Source organism: Paralichthys olivaceus, chromosome 3 (genome assembly GCF_024713975.1).
Source record: "Paralichthys olivaceus isolate ysfri-2021 chromosome 3, ASM2471397v2, whole genome shotgun sequence".
Classification (NCBI taxonomy): domain Eukaryota; kingdom Metazoa; phylum Chordata; class Actinopteri; order Pleuronectiformes; family Paralichthyidae; genus Paralichthys; species Paralichthys olivaceus.
In genome coordinates, this window is record NC_091095.1 from 4,070,746 (window position 1) to 4,095,864 (window position 25,119).

Genomic DNA, 25,119 nt, shown 5'->3' on the forward strand with positions numbered 1-25,119 from the left:
TGAGACAGAGAGAGATCAGACAGGTGAGGTCACTGCAGCCGCTCTCATGAACACCTCACACCTGCTCAGCAGACACAGTCCCAGGTGAGTTCAGGTTAGTTTGCATCAGAGGACGCAGGAGAGACAGACATTTATCAGTTACAGATTAAGAGCAGTGGTGGAGCAGAAACAGCTGAAACAACAGGTGGCGCCGTGCAGAGTACGTCAGCAGCAGCAGGTTGTAATACACAGTAGATACCTTCACTGGCACAGTCCAGGTCGGCCTTCAGGAAAGTGAGCGTGTGTTGGTGCTCGAGGCCGGTGTGAAACTGGAGACGGAAGAGGACCTGACGTCGGTCTGACCTGCTGTTTTTATCATAACACACCACCTACAGCCAGGACGTAAACACACACTGTCAACACACTGCTCCACCACAGTCAGGCTGCTTAATGCACAATGATACATCCAATAACCAGAACTAACATTAATAGTATAGTTATAATAATAATAATAATAATAAATTATGTCAATGTATTATTAAATTATTGTTATTATTATTCACTATTATTATTAATCAATATTTGTTGTTTACTCTCATTTGTTTTTCTCACAATTATGCATCTATAATTATTTATAGCTTTATTTATAAAGCACTTTTCTCAACAAAGTTACAGAGCTTCACATAATGGATACAATTAAGTTCACAATTATTTATTGTGATTACATGTATTGTACAACACTTTAAAACATATCAGACTTTATAGAAGTACAAAATAAAATAAATTCCAGGCGGTTGACAGTAACCATATTTAACAAAAAGGAATTTTGCTTTGAAATGTCAATGGCTCCTGCTGGGCCCCGGTAATAAATATATATACTTTTATTTTGTGTGATAGGAGTTTTGACAAACTCTGAAAGGTTTAAATGAACTCATCGTACTCTCACCATGATGTCTCCTGTGAGCAGCTGAGCCGGCTGCACTATAAAGTAGAGTCGGTCCGTCTGTCCTGCAGGAACATGGCTGCAGAGGAGATGACCACACGTTACAACCCACATCCTGTGTAACCGTGTGTGTGTGTGTGTGTGTGTGTGTGTCATGATGCGTTGTCTTTCTTACTAAACTGCTGATGTGCACACAGGCTGGAGGCTCTGGTAGACCCTCAGAAAGAGACAACACCCTGAGAAGAGTTATTAAATGTTAAAAAACATTATTTATAAAATAATTAAAAGCAAAAGACAAACAGACAAAGTTGTGGAGTTTCGGTCGTCAATCCAGAGTCGTAGGATAATTGAAATGTTAGCACTGCTGAACTGCGGATGAGTGAAAAAGACCTAAAACCAAAGTTTATCTCCAATATTCAACAGGAAACCTTAATAATAAAGAGAATTCCACACAAAGTTTTGTGGATTTGTTACTCTGGCAGCTCCTCTGGTTCAGGACGATGGGGATTGTGGGTAATGGTAATAACCAGCGCTCAGTATGAATGTCTCTACATTCATAGTTAGATGTTTTTATCCTGACATGAACACGATGAGTCGAAACTCAGTCAACCTACGTGACAGACGTGTGCTTCTTTTCTGTAAATGTTCAAATGTTAAGTTTGCAGGAAAAACAACAAAATAAGTGTAGTCAGTAAAATACAGAGGACAAGGACGTATGTGACATATATAATTATAATTAGGACACCTGCTGTTACTCCCTCTAATTCAGATCAGACGTCTTCTGCTTACCTCCATCTGCTCTTATCTTGGGAAGAGAGTACAGAGCAACGCAGAGGAGGAAAGACGAAGACGGACACACCCTCAGTCCTCCTTTCAAAACGCTCGCCAGCATCCACACGTAGCTGCAGAGACAACCATCACAACCAAGTAGCTTTATTATACTGTTTCAGAAGAGAATGAGTCAGGTGAGTAGTGACCTCACAGCCTGGGGTCGATCTACATCACACATCAGAGGCTGGAAGTCCACCAGGTGTTGACCTCTGACCTGTGGCGCTCCGTCCTTACCGTTTCTGCGAGGGGGTCATCAGGCCGGACAGCTTGTCGTTGTAGAACCTCCTCATGGCGAAGTGGTCGAGATAAAGGTCTGCACTGAGGGAGAGGCAGGTTATTCAGACGATGAAGATGATGACGATGCATGCAGCACCAACCCATCGCTTCACCAGCTTTAAAATTGCATGGTAATGAAACACACACGTCTCAGTTGTATTGAGGAGACAAACTTGAGACTGGACAAATAAACACAAAACTACCTGCACAACTAAAAACCACAACGTTCTTTTGTAGTGTGAGGACACACACACACAATCAGATATTTCTTAACAGTGAGTGACGAACAGTGACACACACACATTCACACTGACAGTTTGGAAACCGACCTGACCTGCACATTTTACTTTCCACTGAAGTTCAGCTGACTGACCTGATACTGGATATGACTAAATGAGGAAGTGTAAAAAACCAAGAGTTATGTAATGATGTACAATAAACTGTAATATTTATAACTTGGCGTGAAAACTAAACTGCAGCTCAGCTCAAAGTCTCTTCATCCGGACCTTAGTCTGGTGGAGACACGTTCAGCTTCTGATCTGAAAACTGTGTTTCATTAACGGTTGCATTTTTCAACATTATTATTTTTATACCATAGATTATATGATATTTGTGATATGATATATTGAATTAATATTTATTTAGATGAAAGATCAATAATGTCGTTTTTCAACAGGGGACAGAACTTAATAAACTGAACTTGAAAAGGTTCTTTTTGCACCAATGTTGGCCTGATGATGGCGCTCCAGGTGAAACAGCATTTTTCCTAAGATGGAAAAATACTCGCTGATGTTTGTTCACGTGTTAATGTTTGTGTTAACTTTGTTGAAGTTGAAGATTTATATGCATCTTTAGCATCATTGACTCTATAACATCTGAACTAATTCACCCTGACATCAGTTACCTGGCTGACGTGCTCACGAAGTGCATGTAAGAGGCGATCAGGACTCCGAGCCGTCCTTTACCTCCCTGTGGAGAACAGACACATCAGATCAGGACAGGAACATTTTTACATGCAGTTTAAATATTTGCTGAAGAACGAGATAAGTTCACCCTGCAGTGTATAACCAGCAAATGCTTCACGTTCGCCTGCAGCCAGTTCTCCATCGTCCTACACACACTGAAAATCTGATCCAAGCTGGGAGCCAAGTGATCCACCCAATCTGTGTCCAGAACCTGACACACAAAACACACACTCTGTGTTTTATGATACTCTGAAGTATTAACTTCCATCAGTAAACGCTGTAATTACCTTATGGTTCATCTGTGTGAGGCTGTTATTCTTCTGTGAGACGTTGATGAGCTGAAAAGACAAAGAGTTGGAAAACATTTGAGTTTGATTATAAAAGTGTCAACAATCAGAGAAATACATTTCTATTTTTATTATTAATTCTCAATTCACCTGCAACCGAATCATCATCTAAGGGTCGCAATTGTAAAAAGAACTGGAAGAAGAATTGAATGTAAAGTAAAACATATCATAGAATCTATAATATAATATAATATAATATAGAGAAGCAATATAATCTCTGTTGGTTTTTGGTAATGATCTATATTAATATGGCATTTAAGTCAAGTCAAAGTTTATTTATAAAGCATGTAACTATAAAAAGAAAAGATATACATATATAAAGACAGATGTGTTATTTTCAGTTTCTTATGACAGTATCTTGATTTTTTTCAGATCACATCACGATCAGGCCCAGTGGTGCTGTTACCATGTAGTTGTGTCCGTGCTTGGACTGCAGCATGAGAATGATCTCCTGCAGGCTCCTCAGGTACGTGTCCTCTGCACAGTAAGGAGGGCAGAACAACGTGATGATGCGTTCAGTGACGTAGGTCAGGTTGACTTGCAGCGGTTCCTCCATGACTTATTTTAGTCACACTGTAAAGACACAGGAAGTGAAATGCTGGGTCAGCGTCCTGGAAAGTTTAGAGAAGTGACAACTTTCACTCAGTGATCAGATGCAAATGCAGTCAACCACTTTAAATCCCAAAATCCTTTTACTGGATGTGATGCTGAAACAAAACTGAGTTCAAGGCCAAAAAAAGAAAAAGATGAACTGAATCTAATGCTTAGTCACAGGAACCCCCCCACCAAACACACCCACACACAGACACACACACACACACACACACACACACACACCCACACACACGCACACACTCGTGATCAGGGCGGTGATGATGATGAGTCAGAGAAGAACGATTTACCCCCCAAACACAAGATCACAACCTCATCAGCACAAAACCACTGAACTAAAACACAGAAAATCACAAGTACAGAAAAACAAACTGTCAAAACACGACTCAGGGATAAAGTGTGGCTTTAATTTCAGTTTCAAAAATGAATGGCCCTGTACTCCCTGTTATTTTGTTTTATTTGTCTCTATCATTTATTTTAATATTTAATTGCTTTATGTAATATTGTCCATGTTCATCTTGGTTGAAAAGGGGTAGAGGAGCCATTAAAAGAACTTTCAAAACGAACATCATCCTCCAGCACGACTTCACTTCTCCCGTTGTTTCAGCTCAGTTCATTATTAAAACTTCTCCAATGACTGTTTGACCAATTAAAGCAGGAAAGAAGAGGATTTACCTAAACCTGGAAAAATAAAAGAAGCTCTTACTACCAGAGCACGAGAAGAGTCGTGTCTATTATTTAGACCTTGAAACGTAAAAAGTTTTATTCTAAACTCGAGACGCCTCTCGCTCTTTCTTTTTTCTTTTTCTCAGAATCTAATCTGAGATCCTGAAGAATTTCCTCCCACATTCCTGTGTGAAGCGTGGGACGGGTGATTCTGTGGTTCCGTGTCAGCATGTGGACGGAGCAATTACACGCGTGTTGGTGCATGTCTATGAGCGGGAGATCAACCAACGGTGGAGCACAGAGAGAAAGGGTTAACTTGACCATGTGACCACGTGATTGGGCCAGAGTGACGCAGCACGACTGAAAACACACGGCACCTCAGGTTAAAGCCAATCACGACTTCCTGTTTCATTCCTTAATTAATCTTTATTGGTTCACATTTAGAATAATTGAACCTCTCTGATCATAACTGAAATAAAAAAAATTCAAACTGATCAAAATGTTCGATTTTTTCTATTTGGGTCAGTTGTGACTAGTTTCTTGTATATTTATATAATTGTGTGTTCTTAAGCTCCACAAATGTGAAGCCAAAACATCTTGATTGCCCCCTGGTGGCTGGCTACAGTATAGGCCATAAATCCCTCCTCCTTCATGTTAGCAGATGGGCGTTAGTGGAGACCCGTCGGCCATCTTTGTTTACAGGTTTTTACTGTATCCACAAATTAATTTCCTAATGAGAAAATGTAACACTTGAGTTTTGCTTGATTATTGTTTCTATCATTTATCCGTTCATGAAATCAACATATAAAGAAAAACACAAAAGGCTGAATTGTTCATAACTGTTTACAAAAGCTTTTTGGTTCTATCCATATTCTTTATATACAGTCTATGGTTCTATCGTACAGTAAATGTTTGTACCTTTAAAGTTAAAAACACAGTCCGACCTTTTCCCTATTCGTTAACTAACAACATGGGTGTTACAACATAAAGCAGCCAATTGTTTGAGGCCCTGAGCCAAGAGGGGGCCCCTGAGAACTGCTAACTACCCCCTTAAATTCTGTGATGGTCAGAAACCCGATCCCTCGCCAGCTTCCCACCAAAGTTCAGTTCTGTCAAACCAGAGGTTCTGCCGCCGAGGAGCGAACCAGAAATCTGCAGCTCGGCTTCTGCCACCCAGACCTCTCCGTCAGCACGGTTTAACAATATCCACACACGTGCTCCTGCTGGGACTCTGGTTTGTGTGTGTGTGTGTGTGTGTTCTCGCTGCAACAGGCTTGAACAAACAATCTTAATAAGCGACTACTCTCCAATTATGTATCGCTGGTCTTGTTTTTAAAACTGCTGTGATCTAAATTCGTCAGTGCTCCGCCTGTGGAACCAAAACAAACCCAAGTGTGTGACCCAACAACCCATGCACACACACACACACATTGTGTACACCCATGTTGCTGTAGTCCTTGAGTTTAAGGAGCCGTCACTTAATTCCACTGACAAATTGTTTGAAATTGAAAGTGTTTGTGCAAAACACCAGAAGTGAAATTGGCGCTCGTCATCCCAATGGTTCCTGTTCTGTTATCTCCATTTAGATCCTCTGCTTTTTTATCAGAGTAGCATAATAATCCCCCTCTGGACCATCTGATCCTCACTCAGGCTCCTTATTGAGTTACACATCATAGACGTTCAATTGAATCCACCAGCAGAGTGAAGTCATCTCATTTTGTTCTTCTTTTTATTTCTGGGATCTCTCAATCGTTTCATTTTCTTATGTTATCAGTTTCACCTTCATGTTTATTCGTTTCAGGGAATTGTTGCAGGAGGTTCATTTGCATTGGTAATAAGTGTAATTATCTCACCACCAGTGGCTCAGTTGTTCACTTGTCCTTAAAAAAACAGGCTTTTAAGTCTTAAATGACATTTTATTAGATGGACTGAATCCCAGTGGAACTAATTCTCCTGAGATTCAGTGTCTCGGGTCATGTGATAGTAAAAAAATAAATAAATAAATAAAATAAATAAATAAGCAATTCAAGAAACATAAAGGATATGAACAAAACACACACAAATGAAAAACATTAAGATTTAAAACCTGTCTCCTTCCTGAATGTATCTGCAGAGAAACATCATCCATCACATGCTCCTTTATTTACCAACTGTGACTGTAAGCTAGTAGTGAGATTAGCTTTATATGTAGGCCTATTTGTGCCTGTGAAAGAATAAAAAAGATAAAAACTAAATCAAAGTTGTGGGTTTAAAAATTACAGTATTCAATCATTATTTTGAGATTCCAAGTTATTTTTGAGATATGACGTCATTATTTTTAGTCACTAACTCTTAACAAAATTTGATTTGGAAAGTAGTTGTCCTACTGTACTAAGTAATCATTGTGAGATAGTAAGTCATTAACAAAATAATCAGCACCGGAAACATTCAAGGGCGAAGCAGCTTCGCGTTCAGTTGTGCAGTTTGATTCCACTTGGCTGAAAAGGCATGGAGGCTCTGCAGGGAGCAGATTATCATGCATTCAAACTTTTACAGTAAATCACAGAGAAAACACACACACATCTGAACTTACAACAGAAAAGCTTACCTCGACTGGCTGTTAATGTCAGGATCACAGCTCTGAGAAGGCTGATGAGTGAAAGTGTGTGTGAGTGGTATAAAAACACGAGGTGGAGACTTGACAGAGGGGGAGGAGGAGGAAGAGAAAGAGAGAGAGAGCATGATAACTGTTACAGGCTGCACTTTGCCCTCTGTTGGACTGTAGTGTGACAGCAGTCCACCCTGTTTGTGCACAGAAGAAAGTGATAAGGACGGAAACACACACGACATACTGACACCTCACACACACTCGTCAGCTCACACAGGAGACGACTGAACTTTTAATGTCATGGAAGCGAAAAGACCTAAAACAAACTGTCATGTTTTATATTTCAGCCCCTCGTGTGATTAAACACTTTAATCATACATAGGATTTGTATGATATTAGTTTGATTTCAGAGGCAAATGCTGTACAACTCTACTTTTTACTGAATAAATTAGTAGGTGTCATTCATATAATTATGCTGAAGTCTATAATATAAATGTATACATTTCTAAACAACTGAGAAAGTAATACAGTCATAATAATAATATATCTTCAGACCATAGCTGCCATAGCAATACATTTTTTGTTGTTGATTTTTTCAATCTCATTTCACTGGTGGTGTGTTTAATTTGAACCAGTAGGGGACACTAGAGGACGGTTTAAATCTCCTCTGTGTTCACTGATAAAAACAAATACACTGATCACTCACTGTTTGTGGAATCGACTATCACAGGAGGATCAGCTCATCACGATTGTGTTTTAAAATAATCATCTTTAAATCTGACTGTTGAGATCGATGATAAACTTACTGCAATTTACACCATTTAAACTCATAATTCATAACTTATCAAAGTTGTGAACGACTGAGAATCAAATGAAACGATACAACATTGTGATGATAAATATTCTGTTTGTTGATAATATTTAAATCTTACTCCAACATGTTCAGCTTTTGAAAATGATTTGAGACTTAAATTATTCTCGGTAGGTTTTATATCAAACCCACACTTTGGTTAAAATACTTCTTCTTTTGCCATGTTGTACAAAGTGTACATTTCCTTATTTTAATCAAGAATACTTTATTTCATTGTTCACATTTCCTCCTGCTCAATAATACTTCCTTGTCTTCCACCCTGTATGTGGTGCTTAGTCTGTGGATATTCTGTCTTCCAGGTCATATCCAGGTTCTAAAAACAGGTCGAGCTTCAAGAAACTCAACCAAGTCCAGTTGACCTGTTTTTATCACTTAGATATTTGAAGTTTATTGTTTTGTATTCGTCTTGTATTTGATTTGAACTCAGGGTGGTTATTGTTATTGAATTAATTGGACATGAGTTTGCCTCACACTAACTTTCACGTGTGTATTTTTTTTTACTTGTATACTTTGAGTACACTGCACTTTCATACTTGTATGTTGAGTCAAGAGGTTGAATCAATGTGTACTTTTACTGGAGTCGGTTTTTTTGTGAGTATTTGTACTTTTGCCTCCTCTCAGAATAAAACACCGTCGTGGTCAATATTTCCGAACATTGTGGTGACCCGTGAACGCGTCATAATTCATATCCAATGAGACCCCGCCCTGTCCACCGTGTGTAGCCGCGGACTGTCGCTCCCTGTCCGGGTTGTTCAGCAGCGGCGGCGCCTTCTCAGCGTCCCCCCCTCCATGGAGAGCGACTAGATAAGAAAACAACCCCTTCTCCTCGGGTCGAGCCGCCGGTTAGCTCCCGCGTGAGAGCTGACGGGCTCGGTGTGACACGGGATGATGTAGCGGAGAAACTCCTCTGGAAGAACTGCGCAGCACATTAGCATGCTAGGCTAACGCGGAGGAGAAACTAGCCGGGGAGCTAACGGCGGCCAACGTTCACCTGCGGGCTGCCGCCGCCTGACCGACGGGATGGAAAGTGTGAAGGAAAGCGGCTCTGGAGCGGCTCCGGGCCCGCCAGCACCGCAGGGGATGGTCGAGTCGACCAGTGACACTGGCTCCGGGAAGCCCAGTGGATTGACGCCGCTATCCGCCGGGAAGAGACCTTCCATCGGGGAGGATGACGGAGGCGGCGCAGAGGCGAAACTCTTCGGGAAGGGACTCGCGGCCACCTCCCTCCTCCAGATCGCGATCAGGAACGGGATCTATCAGAACCAAGTTGCCAACGCTATCGGCGGTGCGGCCAAAACTATGACCATGCCCGCGGTGAAGACAGCCAACATCTACAGCCTGACATCCGCCAACAGCAGCACTTCTGTCAACTCTTTGCTGAGCCGGAGGCGGCAGCGGCACAAGCGGAACCTGTCGCTGGGCGCTCCGCCGACCAGCAGCGGCTCGGCCGGGGCGCCGTCCGCGGAGGCGCCCGTTCCCGCTCCCTCCGCCTCGCCGCTGAGCACCCTCAGCCTGGACAGGAGGACGTTTCTCCGGCAGAAGCAGTCCAAGCAGCTCCAGGCCTCGGATAAGACCTGGGTGAGATCGGACCTCCGGCGGGGCTGCGTTCACGTCCACGACTGGCTCACGCCCTCCTACCCGCGCCCGGTGCTGTGCACGGTGGACACCACGGCTAAAGAGGTGGCCTGTAAGCTGGAGGGGAGCAAAGCTGGAGCCGTGCTGAAGATTAACTGCAAAACCGCTGCTTTAGTGGATTTAAATGACAACTGCAGGGACAGTAACGAGAACCTCCGTGACTCGGTGGACGTCAGGAACCTCAGAGCCGATGAGAATGAGCACATGAAACATTATTTTCCTGATTCTAAACTGTCGGAGGATAAAACAGCCAGTAACTCTTCCTCTGAGGTGTATCTGGATGATGTCGGGCTGGAACTGAGTCTGAGTGTGGCGGACTGTTACGGGCTCTACTCCGGCTCAGACATGGAGGGCAGCACCTGTGAGGACCTCAGCCCGGGGGGCCCCAGGAGCACCGAGCACCGGGACTCCCTCAGCGATGGCCTGGGCCTGGGCACCGACTCCTCCGTCCTGAGCACAAACTGTGACAGTGCCCCGGAGGGTCCCGACCCCTTCGAGAGCTCCTCGGATGAAGTCGATCTCGCCTCCTCTCCGACCCACTCACCCGGGGACTCTGCCACAGACCAGCAGGGAGACCCGGCCTCTGCCGCAGACCCCTCCAACCCAGTGACAAGACCGGATCATGACATTGAAACTGCACCTGGGGAAAATACAGATCCCCCACAATTAATCAAACCTCCCTCTAAGTGCCCCAGCAGCTCTCAGTCGAGGCCCCTGACCAGCCAAGCATCTGTGCAGCCTGACCCGGAGACCCCCGGGGGGAGCAGGGCATGGCCAGAGCCCATCAACACCAGTCCGACCCCGGCCCTCTTTGTGCAGCTGCACGGCGGAGCTGTGCGGCGGCTGGGGGACGAGGAGAGGCCTCTGCAGATATTAAACCAGTACCTCTCTAATCTGGGGTATGAGGATGCTTGCAGGGTGCAGGAGGAGGGCATGAATCCGGAAATTGGCTGCCTCATTCGTTTCTACTTTGGTGAGTATTTGCCTTTAAGTCAAAAGTTAAATCATCTTTTATTTTCAGACAGAAAAGAAGACAGGCAGGTCGCTTCAAGATCTTGGCTCATAAAAGGAACATTTTAAATATAGCTGTCAACGAGCCCCTCATGGCTGCAAGCTGCACCATGTCATTTTCATTGTGCTCTGCTTGTCTCTGCTCATTCATTGTTCATCCATCCTCAGTGTACCGTGAGTGCTGTCATTGTGTTTGGTCAGTGGGACTGTTAAACCAGTGTATGCAATTGTCCTGTGGGGACAATACCCAGTGTTTTGTGTGCGGAGCCCTGTAGGGAGACACATCTGGAGGTAACAGGTGTGATCTTTGAACACACCACACACCAGGAGCCATAAAGGATTCAGTTTCTCTTGTTGTTGTTATTGATAATGATCCTGTTTTTCTGACAAGCAGCATAAGAGGATGTAGAAACAGCCGGGATCTCTTATGGGATTAGCACAACTAGATATTGTTTTTGACCTTGTTTTTACACCCTCAGCAAAGATGGGGGGGGGGGGTACAGAGCCAGGAGCTAATGGCCTGACATCAAATTACATATTCTAGGATTATTCTTTTTCTTTTATTCCTCCTTTGTTATTTAGATTTGTTACAACAAGAAACCATTAACCCAGAGAAAGACTTGAGAAGGACTGCAGCTAGTGATTCATTTCATCCACCCTTCCATTGTCTATACCACAACCCATAGATATTCATTTAAAGATTTATTATGTGACAATTATTCATGAAAATGTCTTAAATACAAATATATATATATATATATACACAGTTTTATTCAAGCTAACAGGATGTTTCATTTTTGCCTTTTAATTGCGATATTAAGATAATTAAGGGAACTTCTCAAGTTCCTTTTTCTTTTTCGAGTCTATTAATTGACTTACTGCTGTTCAGCTGAACTCAAGACATAGAACAAACACGCTGAAACAAGATTTCACAGTAAGCTGGATGAATTCCCCCGCCTTCATCTCACCCCCTTCCACCACACTCAGCTCCCACAGTAACGTGACAGAGGAACAAAGCATGTAGAGTTACGTCACTGGAAGCAGGAGCTCCTCCAGCTACAGCCGTGAAACAGGCATCGAGGGGCTGGTGTGTGTGACGGGGAGGTGGAAGTGCTACTGACATGATGGGAAGTGTCACAGAGAAGTGGTGAAATGATATTAAGAAGAAATCTCCAGTTAAATTAGAATGATTGAGCTCAAAATCTCCCCCTGGAAATTTTCAAAAGTTTGAAAGTGAAGCAAAGTTAAACTCACAGCCCCTGGTTGAGTGATTTATTTCTTTATTCTGACTTTCATTTTGAAAGAGAGGAAGTAAAACTGTCCATTAATTCACAGGAAAGTGTTTTGTCCTGCACTCCTCTGTCCCATCAGCATGCACAGTTTTGTTAATGTTGATGCTCGGAGTCGAGCCAGGGGAGTTGAACTAAGCAAAAATCCCACAGAGAAAGTATTCTCTGTCTTTTAAACACACACACACACACACACACACAATGACACCATGCTGACAGTGAGAGTAAAGCGACCTTAGTGGAACTCAGATTTCACCACCTCAGTGTTACAGATCTCTCTCACAGACACTCGCAGCAGCAGACGCCTCTTCATCCTGGAGCTGCAGCAGCTGGAGGTCACTGCTTTTACTTTACAAGGTTGAAACCAGAAAAACTGGTATTTTACATGTGTCCAAAGCTTCCTGACGACAGGAAGACTTAATAATGGTCCTAATGGGGCTGCCATCACAAGGCAATTTTATTCATATATCACCGACAACAAGAAGACAATTCAATTTGTTAAGATAGAGTTTAAAACAGTAAATTCATAAAGATCTGCTGTAGTAGAATGAAAAAGAATAAACACAGTGCAGGATATGGATAAAAGGATATTAATGTAATTCAATAATTTCAGTGCCATTCAGAAAACTCTCTATCCCTGGTATAAAAGAATCGGAGCAGAGTTTGTTCCAGATATTTGGGATTTCACCTCCAGACACTTTCAGGAATTTGTCAAGGACAAGATGCTCCAAACAGTTTTATCGTAGCACGAACAGGAAATGTCTACCGGCTGCTCGCTGAGAGACAGGATGTTCCACATTGAGAGAAATGGGCGGAAGGAAGGGGCATGTGTAACACGCTTGGCCTCGCCCAGGGAAGGGTGGACTTGCACAATACACAGTCCACGTAATTGTTTATTTTAAAGTTGTTTGAAAGAATGAGATTGATCTCATATTGCAAGGTTACGTCACATTTATGAAATCAGACACCACATGATGTCACCCATCTTTTCCTAACGGTTAAATATAAACGTTGTATGAAATCAGAAATGGTCACACATGTCGACACCATCTATGTGGAGGTTCTTTACTTATGTTTGTTTATGGTTACTGACATCTTCATCCATGTCTTAACGTTCAGTCCTCACTGTTTCTGTTCGTACTCCATGTTTGTTCAGAGCTCAGAATAGAAACCTTTTCTTGTGGGCAGATCCTTCATCCTGGAAATGCTTAGTTGATTATTTTACAAAACGATGGTTTGTTGTTGCAGTTTCCAGCTTCTCAAATTTTTGTGCAAATCCTTGCAAAAATGTAATGAGTTTTTTCATGTCCCATCCTTTCACCAAGTTTTGTGGAATTCAGTTTTTGCTTTATCCTGCTGACAAACAAGAGGACAGGGCTGAAAACAAGACCTGTTTGGCCGAGGAGGTTATGATGTTCTTCATTGAGCAGGTGTAGACAGTGTTCAGGCGTTTCTTCTTCTTCTTCTTCTTCTTATGTTAATTTAAAAGAGAAAAATAACAAAAACCTTTTTTCATTTAACGAAAAAAATCGAAAATGTTTTTAGCAGCTGAACTTTGACCAGGTGAGTTATGCGTTAAATTTGATAATGATTTAAATCTGGAACTATATGATCAGAGAATAAACCACTAGACACTGGATCTGACTCTGGTGTTCAACAACAGCTTTCTAGACATCTCATCTACTGAGGTCCGATGCTCCGTGCACTCAGAGTGAGTTTGTTTGTCCCGCTGAAACCTTAGTGACTTGAGGAGGAGGCAGCAGGAGGATCTAGGTGCTGATGTTATAAGACATTGCATAACAAGCTAATCTGATTTCAGGCCTCACACTGGCTCAGACTCTTCATGTGTCACGTTTCTCCCTTGTTCTCCGCTGAACACACAGAACACACAGTTTTATAAGACAACAGTTTTTATGAGCTGGCGTCGAGCACACAGTGCAGGGTATTCGCCACGAGCTCAATCAGCTCGCTGCATTTCCTTGTGTGTGTCGGTGAACTGTGGCTGCTCTTTGTGCCAGCGATGTAACAAATCACGCCTGAGTGGCTGCTCACTCTCAGCCCACAGGCCATTAACCAAAATTCCCTTACATAACCACTCTGTTGCTCTCGCTGTCTGACAGAGAGACCCCGTGTGAGCGAGTTCATTCACAAAATTCCACACAGCTAAAAATAAATCTGTGCTGTGCAAAGAACCCAACAACACAATAACAGTTAAAATAATCACCACGCTCGAGTTCGACATCTATCGCATTAACATCGTACGTTTTTCTTCCTGCAGGTAAGCCTCGCAGCGTGGGCGGCTCTGAGCGTGTGCAGCTCTCAGGGGTGTTCAACGTGCGGAAAGGGAAGCTTGCTCTGCCGGTGAACCGCTGGTCAAGGCGTCAGGTCACTCTGAGTGGAACCTGCCTCATTGTCTCGTCTGTGAAACACGCCCACACTGGCAAGATGCACATCCTCCCGCTCATCGGAGGAAAGGTACTCGATGAAATGTTTTTGTGTCTTTAACGTGAAGCTGTTTGTCGTTTATCCTTAATGGAGACATATGATGTTTTTTCAGTGTTTCTTCCCTCTATTGTTTGAGTTTTGTGAATGTAAAAGTTTTGAAGAGTTAAAAAGCACAAAGTCTGAGAAAACACTGAAGCTCGGTTTTTGTGGAAGAAATCTCGGAGGTAGATGACACGGGTGTGAATACGTGGTTAATACTTCTAAATATGCTTAATGCTACGGTCTCTGTTTCTGCTGTCTGCATTAGCTGCTTCTAACAACCAGTCATTCGCTTCACTCGCTCAAGTTAAAAATACCTGAACCCAAAATAAATGTGTGATACGACGTCAAGTGAAAGCCAGTCAGCGTTGAGAGTGAAGCTCACTCTGTCATTCGGTTGATTAGACAAACAAAGAGAGTTTAAAGAAAAGATGGAGGAAACTAAAGCATGAGCTGTGCTGTGCTGCAGGTGGAGGAGGTGAGGAGACACAGTCACTGTCTGGCTTTCAGCTCAGCTGGTCCTCAGAGTCAGACGTACTACATCAGCTACGACTCCTACACGGAGCATCTCCGCTGGCACAGGGCGGCCTCAAAGGTACGTCATCTCTTGTACTATCTGTGTCCTTGTGTGCTGCTCCAGTCTTGACATTTATATTGACACAACTTCAGGGTTAATGTGTCATGATGATAACGTCAGTGTTTTACGCCCCTGCCTCTTTTGAACTCATCGTGGCAACCTGCTCACCCTTTGCTGTGTCAGATTGCGTCGCAGAGGGTGAACTCAGTCGACCTCTCGTGCTGCAGCCTGGAGGAGCTGCCTGCTCAGCTGTTTTACAGCCAGGACCTCACCCACCTCAATCTCAAAAACAACTTCATGTCCCCTCACAAAGGTGTTCCAGCACTCACCAGGTGAGTTTGTGTCATCAGCACACACCACACTCTGACACTAAACTACAAACCTGTGTGCACAGCAACACGAGGAGCCGGCATCCTCTCTGTTGGATGTGGGAACGTCCCTCGGTGGTTCTCTCCGTGCGGGGGACTAACATATTAAAAGAGGAAGCAGATAAGATCAAATTGCAGCTGACGTGAGTGTGGGTGTGTCTGTGGTTCTGATGATAAAAAAACAAAAAACAGCTACTGTCACGTTAAGAGATTGTTTTCATCTTCATATGTCAAATTAGTCGCTGACGACACAGATTTATAAAAAGAAGTTAGTTTCCATCCACAAAGTCAGCGAAATGGAAAATTTAAATCTTTTGAAAGTGGTGTTTTCTAAAGCGGTTCATTCTTTCTCTGACTGTTAAAATACAAGTGCAAAGTGCGTTACGTGATTGACACAGGATTAAAACATTTCAGGATTTAGGCAAATAAAATCATGGAATAAAATAATACACAACACACAAACAATGTAAATACAACATTAAAACAATAACAATAACAATAAAATAATGATAAAAAAAACATTGTAGGTAATGAAATGTTGTAATAGGATTGAGCCTTTTTAAAAAAAGATATGTTTCAAGAAGTGATTTGAAAGTTGTCACTGATTCTGCAGCTTCTGCCCGAGGATCTGAGGCTCCGCTCATTGTGACGCATCTTGAAGTTTTAGAAACAGATTATGAAACAGACACTAACCGGTTTGTCTGTCCCTCTTCTGACCAGATGTTGGCTGTGATGCACAGTCTGCAGACAGAGGAGGAGGAAGGGATTTGTCTGTTTTACACATGCATTTTAAAGTTCAGCTCTGTGCGTATGTCTAAGAATCGCTGGTCTGTTCATTTCGATTCCCACTCGAAATATTACAGATCAGAGAGATAAACTCAGACTATTTACACAATCAGACAAGTGTACGTTTAACCTTTTTAAAGCTGACAGCAACCTGTCGAACAGTTTTACACTATATTTTACATATACACAACATAGACGTGGTGGCTGAGATGATTTCAAGATGAGAAACATTTTTATTTCTGTAGCTTTTATTTACCTTGATTTTGGCGTCTTTGCTGCCACTTTATGAACAAAATGTTGAAGCCTTTTTTTTGATGGAAGTGACTTATTTATAATTATTCGTGTGTACACTTCCATTGTCTCTTCACATACACACTTTTCCTTTGCGGTGTCTTGAGGAATGTGTTTGTGCTGCACTGTCCCCGTGACTTTCCCTCGGAAGGACGTGGGTCTGGTTTAGCCTTTCACCCTGACCCTTCTGTGAACTGGATTAGGTTAGGTGTGGAAAGCCAGGACAAAACACACACACACACACACACACACACACGCACGCACACGCTCCCACTCCCATCTGAATCACCCGCTGCATTGTTATGGTGTAAACCTTTTAGCTGTGTAAACATTTAGCTTTAAATAGTTTGTGTATTGAAGCAGTTGTGCTGCTGTATCCTCAGACCTCGTGCCGGCCTCCTCCCTCGTATATCTCCCTGTTTATGTGACAGATGTTATGTAACTACTCACATTCACACCGCTTGTTTTTGTTAGAACCTCAATAAAGAAGAAGACCACTGAGAGGTTAATATTGTCCCTCTTTGTCTTCCTCTCCCTCTCCCCCTCTCCAACTCTCTCTAGATTTTGTAAACTGAGAAGCCTCAGTCTGTCAAACAACTCTCTGTCCGAGTTTCCTTTGGCCTTGTGTGACATCACCTCGCTCACTGAGCTCAACTTGTCTGGAAATCGTCTGTCGTCACTGCCTGCAGAAGTTGGGACCATGCACAAGTAAGTGGGCCAGGGGAGAACGACCGCCGCTGGGCTGCGGTTGTTAAAAATGATGATGAGGATAATTTGGCAGGTATTTTCTCCAGAGCAGACTGTGTCCTCCGTGACCTGTACTTTGCTGACAGAGACGTCAGGCAGGGACTTGTTGTCGTTCCATCAGAGCAGATTAATCCGTCTCTATATTGGATGAACAACTGGCTGTGATCCAGACTTTTGTCCTGATGCTGCAGAAGTTCTGTCCAGGTGACTTGAGTCGTGCCCACGCTGTCCCCGGGCGATCCGGGGTCAGATGCTCAGTTAATGTCCCGATCGGCATGTTGCGTTTAGGTTGGTCTTATCACACTAATGTATGTTCAGGTGTTCTAATAAGTTTGGTCTTAATTAGTTCTTTTAGATATAAATGTGCTGAGGTGTCACAGTTGACAGCTGAGACTGGTTGAAAATGTTTTTCAGCTGAACCTTGATACTTTGGCTCCACTGCACCATCACTGCTGCGCCTCATTTTTCTCCAACGGAGCGAAGTGGAGACGCATCGTCCATCTTTGTATGAAGCCTGTGGTGTTTACAGGAGCCAATAACACGTAGTCTGTCACAGTCCGTGTGCTCCAGCTGTACATACCTGCGTCCAGCTGCTTGCCATGATTAATCGTTGTTATTTATTAAACTGATGAACGCTGACGACAGTTAATGAAGGTTGAGTGAGGTGTAAATTATGAGTTCTGTTTAAATCAGTTTTTTATCTCAGACCTGTTGTAAGAGCAGAGACACGTCTTCATCATAACTACAGTGTCTCACCATGAAGATAAATTTGTCCTCATAATTATCATGTTGGAGTTACTTCTTGTCAGCTCTCTTCAGAATCTCCCTCCTTTCGTCTGTTTGTGTCCAGTCTGCAGACGCTCCTCCTGGACAGTAACTTCCTGAGCTCTCTGCCTATGGAGCTGGGCTCTCTGGAGGGCCTGACCTACCTCGGCTTATCCTTCAACTGCTTCATCTGTGTCCCCGCCGTCCTGGAGAATCTCAGAGGCATGGAGAGACTCTGCCTGGCAGGGAACCAGCTCTCTGTCCTGGATATGGGTGGACTGCAGTGGCTGCCCGCTCACCACATAGATCTGAGGTAAGAGAATCCTCACTCTGACGTTTTTAGAAGTAATACTGGAAAAAAGCTCAGCTGAAATTTAACACTTCCCTAGATGCTGCAGGAAAAATGTGTTTAAGATTTCAAAGTCGCTGTCTGACTTGGTCTCTCATTCCTGTGGAATTGAAACGTTTTAAAGCACTGGAAAAAGGCTTAACATGATTTTTAACCCTTTTCCGCTTAGATTCATTTTTGCAGCCAAAACAACGAGACTGAAATGAATGAGTCTTGGTTTTTCTATCCTTTTTCATTTTGTTCATTATTTCTCTTGCACAGATTAAACCAGCTTCAAAAGGTGACAGTGGGAGACTCAGAGCATCTAGTCCACATTGTCCAGCTGGACCTGAGGGACACTGGTCTACAGGAGCTGGATGTCAGCGCCCTCTGCAGGCTGGAGCTCCTCCGCTGCGACAGAAACACTCTGTCTCTCCTCAGAGTCAGTGGCCACGCCCTCAAGAGCCTGCACGCTGCACATAACGGTAACTCCAACACAGATAACGTCTGACACTGAACACACAATCACACAATCACACTGTAAAGAGTTCTGCATGTTGTGTTTGCAGAGCTGAAGCAGCTGGAGGTTGAACCTGTGCCAGAGAATCTGACAGTTCTGGATTTGTCCTGGTATGAAGACGACTCACTGCGAGCACTTCACTGTCCTGTTTACAGCGCAGGACAGAACAGACTGACTGTGTTTGTTATCTTTAAGGAACAAGCTGGGGTGTGTTCCTGACTGGGTGTGTGAGAGCAGCAGACTGGAGGTGCTGGACATCAGTCACAACTCTGTAACTGAGCTGCCCATACGGTGAGCGTCACACACACACACACAGGAAACACACAGTGTGTTTGTTTGGTACTCAGTGAGATTCAAACACATCTGGATGTTGTTTTGTTCTTTTCTGAACCGAGGATTTAAGGAATAGACGTAAAATTTTACCACCAAGATACAAAATTGTCGTTATATCAAAATGGGACCTCGCTGCTTTTTATTTATCACACAGAAATTTGATTAAATGTTTTCTTAATGACATCAGCCATTATGTTCAGACTCTGTCAACACAAAGCACTGGAGTTATTGCAACACTGTGTTCATGATTTAAGAGTTATTTCAACATGAGGTGGAAAATGAGATCTCTAGAGGGAAGGGTGTTTTGTGTACTGTGTCCTCATCAGGGTAAAATAGAGCTGCTCCCACTGACAGATTTACAGTACACACACACACACACACACACACACACACACACTCTCACACACTAAGCTGGCTGTACTGTTTGTGTTGTAGGCTGCTGTCCAGTGGGAGCTTGAGGAAGCTGCTGTCGGGCTGGAACCAAGTGTGCCGACTGGCCGAGAGGCTGGAGAGATCACAGCTCGAAGTCCTCGACCTCCAGCACAACTATTTGACCGAACTCCCACACAACCTGTTCATGAAAGCACAGAGGTGAACACAACAACACAGCATCCTTTCTTTTCCTTTCCCTGTTTGTTCTTTCAATGTGTTTTTTTTATGGTCCGGTAACATTTTCAAGTCCTAACTTCGTGTTCTCTGTTGGGATTTCTTTGCAGCTTGCTATACCTAAATGTGTCAGCCAATAAGCTGGAGAACCTGCCTGCAGCCAGCCTATCAGAGGACAGCTACAGCAGCCTCGAGGAGCTCTATGTGACCAATAACAGCCTGACAGACAAGTGTGTCCCTCTCCTGACGGGACACTGCCACCTCAGGGTGCTTCACCTCGCCTACAACCAGCTGCAGACCTTCACTGCCAGGTACAAAACAGCACTGAACATGTATGAGAACCATTTGACAAAGAAATGTTCTAGAGATCTATAAATGATGCATTTATACACCTTGAATCAACAAATATAAATACAAACAGATGCAGATAAACACGACCACAGATATGTATTTTAAAGACTCATATTTTTATCAGCTAATGATCACCTCCACCTCCTGCAGTAAACTGGCACGACTGGAGCAGCTGGAGGAGCTTGACCTGAGCGGCAACAGACTGAGGACCGTGCCCACCACCATCCTCAGCTGTCAGCGCCTGCACACGCTCTCAGCCCACTCCAACTGCATCAACGCCTTCCCCGAGGTCCTGCAGCTGCCGGAGATCAAGGTTAGTTGGATACGAGCAGGTACTGGAGGCTGCTCACTGATATTTTTACCTGCCTGTTTTTACACCTCCACAAACTCCTGTATCAACTGCGCATCAGCAACCTCATTCTAGTCTAATGACACAAACCAGGCTCCTTCTTTCTCTCTATCTGTCTTTTCTCTCCACCTCTGTGGTTCTTCATGGGATTGGGCCAGATCAGGAAATCCTTTGTAATCTCTCGGTAACTCCCTAATCTCTGTGTGAGTGTGGAAATAAGGGTGGAGAGAATAATGGGTCCAATATCGATGTACAAATCTTTTTTGATTCTTCTGAAACTCCCTTTGTTGCCTGCATGTTTTCTTTGTATGAAGAAATCTCAAGTAAAGGATACGCAACAATAAGTGTTGCATGTATATAATAAACAGATTTTGGTCCCTGCAGAGGTTTGTACACTTGAGCTGTCACTTTTTATTTGAAATTCAAACTGACCTGTTTGAGTTCAGAATATTCAGTCTAGGTTTTATTTAATGCATCTGTGCCTCCCCTACACATCAGTGTCCAAGTGTAATATAACAAATGTCATGAGATATTAATTATAATCGCATTAGATCTTGATGTTTTTAACTGGGTAAGAAATTCAGCATCAACTCAGGTCCTTGTTTCTTGAATTACACCCTGAGGAATCATGAGGCCCCTTCAGATTCTCCCCTGACTCTCGCTCTGTGTTTTTCCTCCTCAGTGTGTGGATCTGAGCTGCAACGAGCTGACTGAGGTGACTCTGCCAGAGACGCTCCCTCCGAAGCTTCAGGAGCTGGACTTAACGGGAAACCCTCGCCTTAACTTGGACCACAAAAGCCTGGAGCTCCTCAAGTAAGGACTTCAGACATAAACACAGTGCAGCGTTTAAAAATACAAAACCAACAGAGCGATCGTTTTCATTTGTCCTCTTCTCTCCGCAGTAATATCCGATGTTTCAGAGTCGATCCGTCTCCCTCAGCGACGTGTGTGAGCGAGAGCCACAGGGCCCCTGCAGTCTGGAGCCACGGCTACACTGAGGCCTCCGGAATCAAAAACAAGTCAGTTTGTTTCTATCCAACCACTCCTCCGTCAGTACTGTCTTATCTCTCAGATTATCAATCGTAACAACTTCAGTCACTCAACGTGCCAAACGCAAACTGATGCATAATTACAGAGAGATGCTTCACTGCATCTCTTTCAAAGATTTGGAACCAAAAATTCATTCTCAATCGTATTTTTTTTGTTCTTGCTTTTAATTAACTTGAGCCCTGTCTTTTTTCTTTTCTGTTATAAGTCTTTATTGTTTGAATTTTGTTCTTTATTTAAGCTTCTGCTCTGTCTTGACAATTTTTTTCATGTAAAGCACCCTGAGCTCTGAAAGTTTATTGTTACTGAATTTGTCTGTGGAAAATGTGGAGCTTGTATGAAGAGAAATCCAAACGTTGGAGGGAACTGTAATTTTCAGGATGTGACAGTTTTAAAACAGTGTCAGATATATAAATTAGGAGTTGGACTCAAGACGGCACAATAAGTCAAAGGGTTGTGTTTCGCTTGGATAAGATGTGACGAGGTTAGAGCTGTTTCTCAGTATTATTTGTGGGAGATTTCTCCACGTTAACATGTGGATCCTCATGTTTGCTGCTCTCAGGCTGTGTGTCGCTGCTCTGGCTCTGGACGGTTTCTGTGGGATCCGTGAGGCTCTGTATGGAGTTTTTGACGGAGACAGGAACGTTGAGGTGCCTTACCTGCTGCAGTGCACTATGGGAGACGTTCTGGCAGAGGAGCTTCACAGGAGCCAGAGGCAGGACGATTACATGACCAACACTTTCCTCACCATGCAAAGGTGAATATGTGTAAGAGTGAATAATTCAAACACACAAACACCTGAATGTTTCCACAGCGATGAAACTGTCGTGTCTGTGTGTCACTCCGCTGCAGGAAGCTGGGCACAGCAGGTCAGAGGATGGGCGGCTCTGCGGCGTTATGCCACATCAGACACGACCCGGTGGCTCCCGGCGAGCACGGCGGCTGCTTCACTCTGAAGGCCGCTAACGTGGGCAGGTGTCAGGCCGTTTTGTGTCGAGACGGCAAAGCTATGCAACTCTCCACCTCACACAGTGTCAAAGAGGAGGCGGAGTATCAGAGGGTTCGAGAGCACAACGCCGTCGTCACAGAGGTAATAAAGGAGGAATAAAAAAGTTATGACACTTGACTGAAGGAAACTGAAAATCATATATTGACACTTGAATGAAGAAGAATGAAATCAAACAATGTTTCTAATGAATCTTGTGTGAGTTCATTTTTTGTTTCAGTAACGAAACTGATTCACTGATTAAAAACATTTGATAATAATTCTGTAAATATCCTCTTTTCTTCTCATCTTCGTTCTTTTTCCTCTCCTCCTCTTTGTTCTTCTCCACCTCCTCTCTCTTCCTCCTCCTCCTCTGCAGGATAACAAAGTCAGTGGTGTAACGGACTCCACCAGAATCATGGGTTACTCCTTCCTGTGCCCATCTGTGACCCCCCGACCGCACGTCTCCACGGTGACGCTCACTCCACAGGACGAGTTCTTTCTCCTGGGCAGCCGGGGATTGTGGGACATGTTGTCTCCCAGCGAGGCGGTGGAGGCGGTCAGGAATGTACCGGACGCTCTGGCTGCTGCTAAGAAGCTGGTGACTCTGGCTCAGAGCTACGGCTGCTCCGACAGCCTCAGCGCCATCGTCGTCCAGCTCAGCATCACCGAAGACTGCTGCTGTTTCTGTGAGCCGCCGCCCCCGCCCCCCAGCCCCGGCCTGGGCGCACACACCAGCACACACCATTACTCAGCAAGCGGTGACGGTGCTATACCGCCGGCCTCCTCAGGAACAGTGAGTGAGCTGAGCAGTGAGTTCAGCACGTCCGAGATGAGCAGCGAGGTGGGATCCACGGCGTCGTCAGAGGAGCCGCCGCCTCAGACCGAGCCCCTGACATGCCACCTGAACCTGCCTGGACGAGCCGGCGTGCGGAGACCCGCCTGTGGAGGAGGGAGCTTCCAGAGGCAGTTCTCTGGAGCTCTGTCCGACAATGGCCTCGACAGCGAGGACGAGGAGCCCATCGCCGGTGTCTTCTCTAACGGCAGCCGTGTGGAGGTGGAAGCCGACGTCCACTGTCTGCACCGCCGTGACTGCCCAGCACCTCAAATATACTCTCCCACTCAGCCAAGCACAAATATCCCTCCTGCTGTGGCCTCGCTTCACGAGCCTTCACCCTCTCCCTTCTCCTCCCAGTCTCCCTCCCCCGTTCCTCCCTCCTCCCCCTGCCTCAGCGGCGAGGCTCGCTCCGGGACTCTGGGCCGAAGGGCTCGAGCTAACGGCTCAGTCGCCTGCCAAGAGAGGAACCAGGACCTCATAGAGGAGGCAGGTGACGCCCCCGTCAGGAAACAGGGGGGCTACTTTAACGCACCCGCCCAGCCGGACCCTGACGACCAGCTCATCATCCCCCCAGAGCTGGAGGAGGAGGTGCGGCAGATCATCCAGCAGCAGCAGCAGCAGCAGCAGATGCAGACGCACAACCAGCCAACGCACAACTTCCAGAAGCCTGCAGACTACTTCGTCACACCACTCTAACGTCTCTCCGCCGTCCTCAGCCGCTGCTTTCTCATCATCGAGCGTCAAGGACGGAGAACGGTGGATTCAGGACAGTCAGTGTCGACACTCCCTCCAAAAACCTCAGTTTTCTGATCATGGACCAGACTGTTTCGTTAGGGTTTTTCTTATTGACTTTATTTTCGACTGTTAACTCTACGCCCCTTGAAATGCAATGCAATTTTTTATAACATTTTATGTTGAATTAAATCCACACATGTAATGACTTTTACCATATCTTTAATTTGAAGAAGCACTTTGCTTAATTAGAGATGAATTCTATGTTAAATGGTACTTTAAGATTTGGACTATAATGTTTTTGTGGTTCCTCTGTCGGTCGTGGCTGACGGCCTCAGATGTCGGAGTTAGTAAAAGTGTTTAACTAACTCTTAGGAGTTTAATACTTTAAAGTGACCTCGTCACTGAAGCGTACTAATATTCTCTGAGAGAAAAGACGATAAGGTTTTCCAGGTTTGTGTTTTTAGGGGTTTGGGGGTGTTCGGAGTTCGGAGTGGTGCTGCAGTGGTGAGTAAATGCTGATCAGTTTCATACCAGCTCGATACGTGTTCTCAGAACAGTTACAGTCTCTTTACAACGGCAAATCGCACAAGAGCTACTTTTGCTATGTAATAAATTAAAGTTTTCAGATAACCACATGTTGACTTTGAGTGCTTGTGGAGCGAAGGAGGAGATTTTACATCATCAAAATCTGTCACGTTCTTAAACTCAGATATTTTTAAGCCTCCGTTTCAGAGACACCCAGTGAAAGGAGGCATTGTGTTGTTAGGTTGTCCGTACATATACACACACAGACTTTAGTACGTCTGTCTGTCCGTCCCATTCCTGTGGACATGTCTTAAAAACCTAAAAGAATTTGGTGGTCAAAGTCAAAACCCTTTTTGCCTTGTGAACAAATTATCTGAACTGAACTTATTCCTTTCACCTGATCTTGTTTCAGCTGCAGAGAGAACTAAAGTTTATTTTGAATTTAATCAATCTTGAAACAGCAAGAACAGAA

General features: G+C 44.2%; 2 protein-coding genes and 1 long non-coding RNA gene across 4 annotated transcripts in view; 2 read left to right on the forward strand and 1 right to left on the reverse strand.

Annotated features, from left to right (window-relative positions):
• tns3.2 (tensin 3, tandem duplicate 2) overlaps nt 1-7,346 on the reverse strand; it is a 34,934-nt gene extending 27,588 nt beyond the window's left edge. The window contains exons 1-10 of one of the 2 annotated variants that reach the window (XM_069521386.1): nt 7,207-7,346; nt 3,748-3,914; nt 3,282-3,332; nt 3,083-3,205; nt 2,934-2,998; nt 1,988-2,071; nt 1,712-1,824; nt 1,098-1,158; nt 926-1,001; nt 239-368 (exon numbers count right to left, since the gene is read on the reverse strand). In XM_069521386.1, coding sequence (XP_069377487.1) covers nt 239-368; nt 926-1,001; nt 1,098-1,158; nt 1,712-1,824; nt 1,988-2,071; nt 2,934-2,998; nt 3,083-3,205; nt 3,282-3,332; nt 3,748-3,897 — 853 coding nt within the window. In that variant the 5' untranslated portion in view covers nt 3,898-3,914; nt 7,207-7,346. The remainder of the gene's footprint in view (nt 1-238; nt 369-925; nt 1,002-1,097; nt 1,159-1,711; nt 1,825-1,987; nt 2,072-2,933; nt 2,999-3,082; nt 3,206-3,281; nt 3,333-3,747; nt 3,915-7,206) is intronic. The other variant, XM_069521390.1, reaches the window with a different exon arrangement.
• LOC138407063 (uncharacterized) lies at nt 1,836-5,111 on the forward strand. Its single transcript, XR_011240501.1, has 3 exons — nt 1,836-2,160; nt 3,714-3,807; nt 4,766-5,111. It is a non-coding gene; the product is annotated as an uncharacterized lncRNA (long non-coding RNA).
• A 1,428-nt stretch (nt 7,347-8,774) lies between the features above and the next one.
• Nucleotides 8,775-24,757, forward strand: LOC109641602 (PH domain leucine-rich repeat-containing protein phosphatase 1-like). The gene is made up of 17 exons (XM_069521385.1): nt 8,775-10,685; nt 14,291-14,487; nt 14,966-15,091; nt 15,257-15,405; nt 17,080-17,226; nt 18,116-18,343; nt 18,641-18,843; nt 18,928-18,988; nt 19,074-19,169; nt 19,647-19,802; nt 19,928-20,128; nt 20,319-20,481; nt 21,200-21,330; nt 21,420-21,536; nt 22,127-22,321; nt 22,417-22,654; nt 22,929-24,757. Exons 1-17 carry the CDS (start codon nt 9,098-9,100, stop codon nt 24,081-24,083), a joined length of 5,151 nt encoding a protein of 1,716 aa, XP_069377486.1. The 5' UTR covers nt 8,775-9,097; the 3' UTR covers nt 24,084-24,757.
• Nucleotides 24,758-25,119: the final 362 nt, after the last annotated feature.

Bases quoted from the DNA above. Each gene is read 5' to 3' on its own strand.
- LOC109641602 (XM_069521385.1), top strand. From the start codon at position 9,098: ATGGAAAGTGTGAAGGAAAGCGGCTCTGGAGCGGCTCCGGGCCCGCCA. The intron at 19,803-19,927 runs GTGAACACAACA...ATTTCTTTGCAG, and splicing joins CTGTTCATGAAAGCACAGAG to CTTGCTATACCTAAATGTGT. The intron at 20,482-21,199 runs GTTAGTTGGATA...TTTCCTCCTCAG, and splicing joins TGCAGCTGCCGGAGATCAAG to TGTGTGGATCTGAGCTGCAA.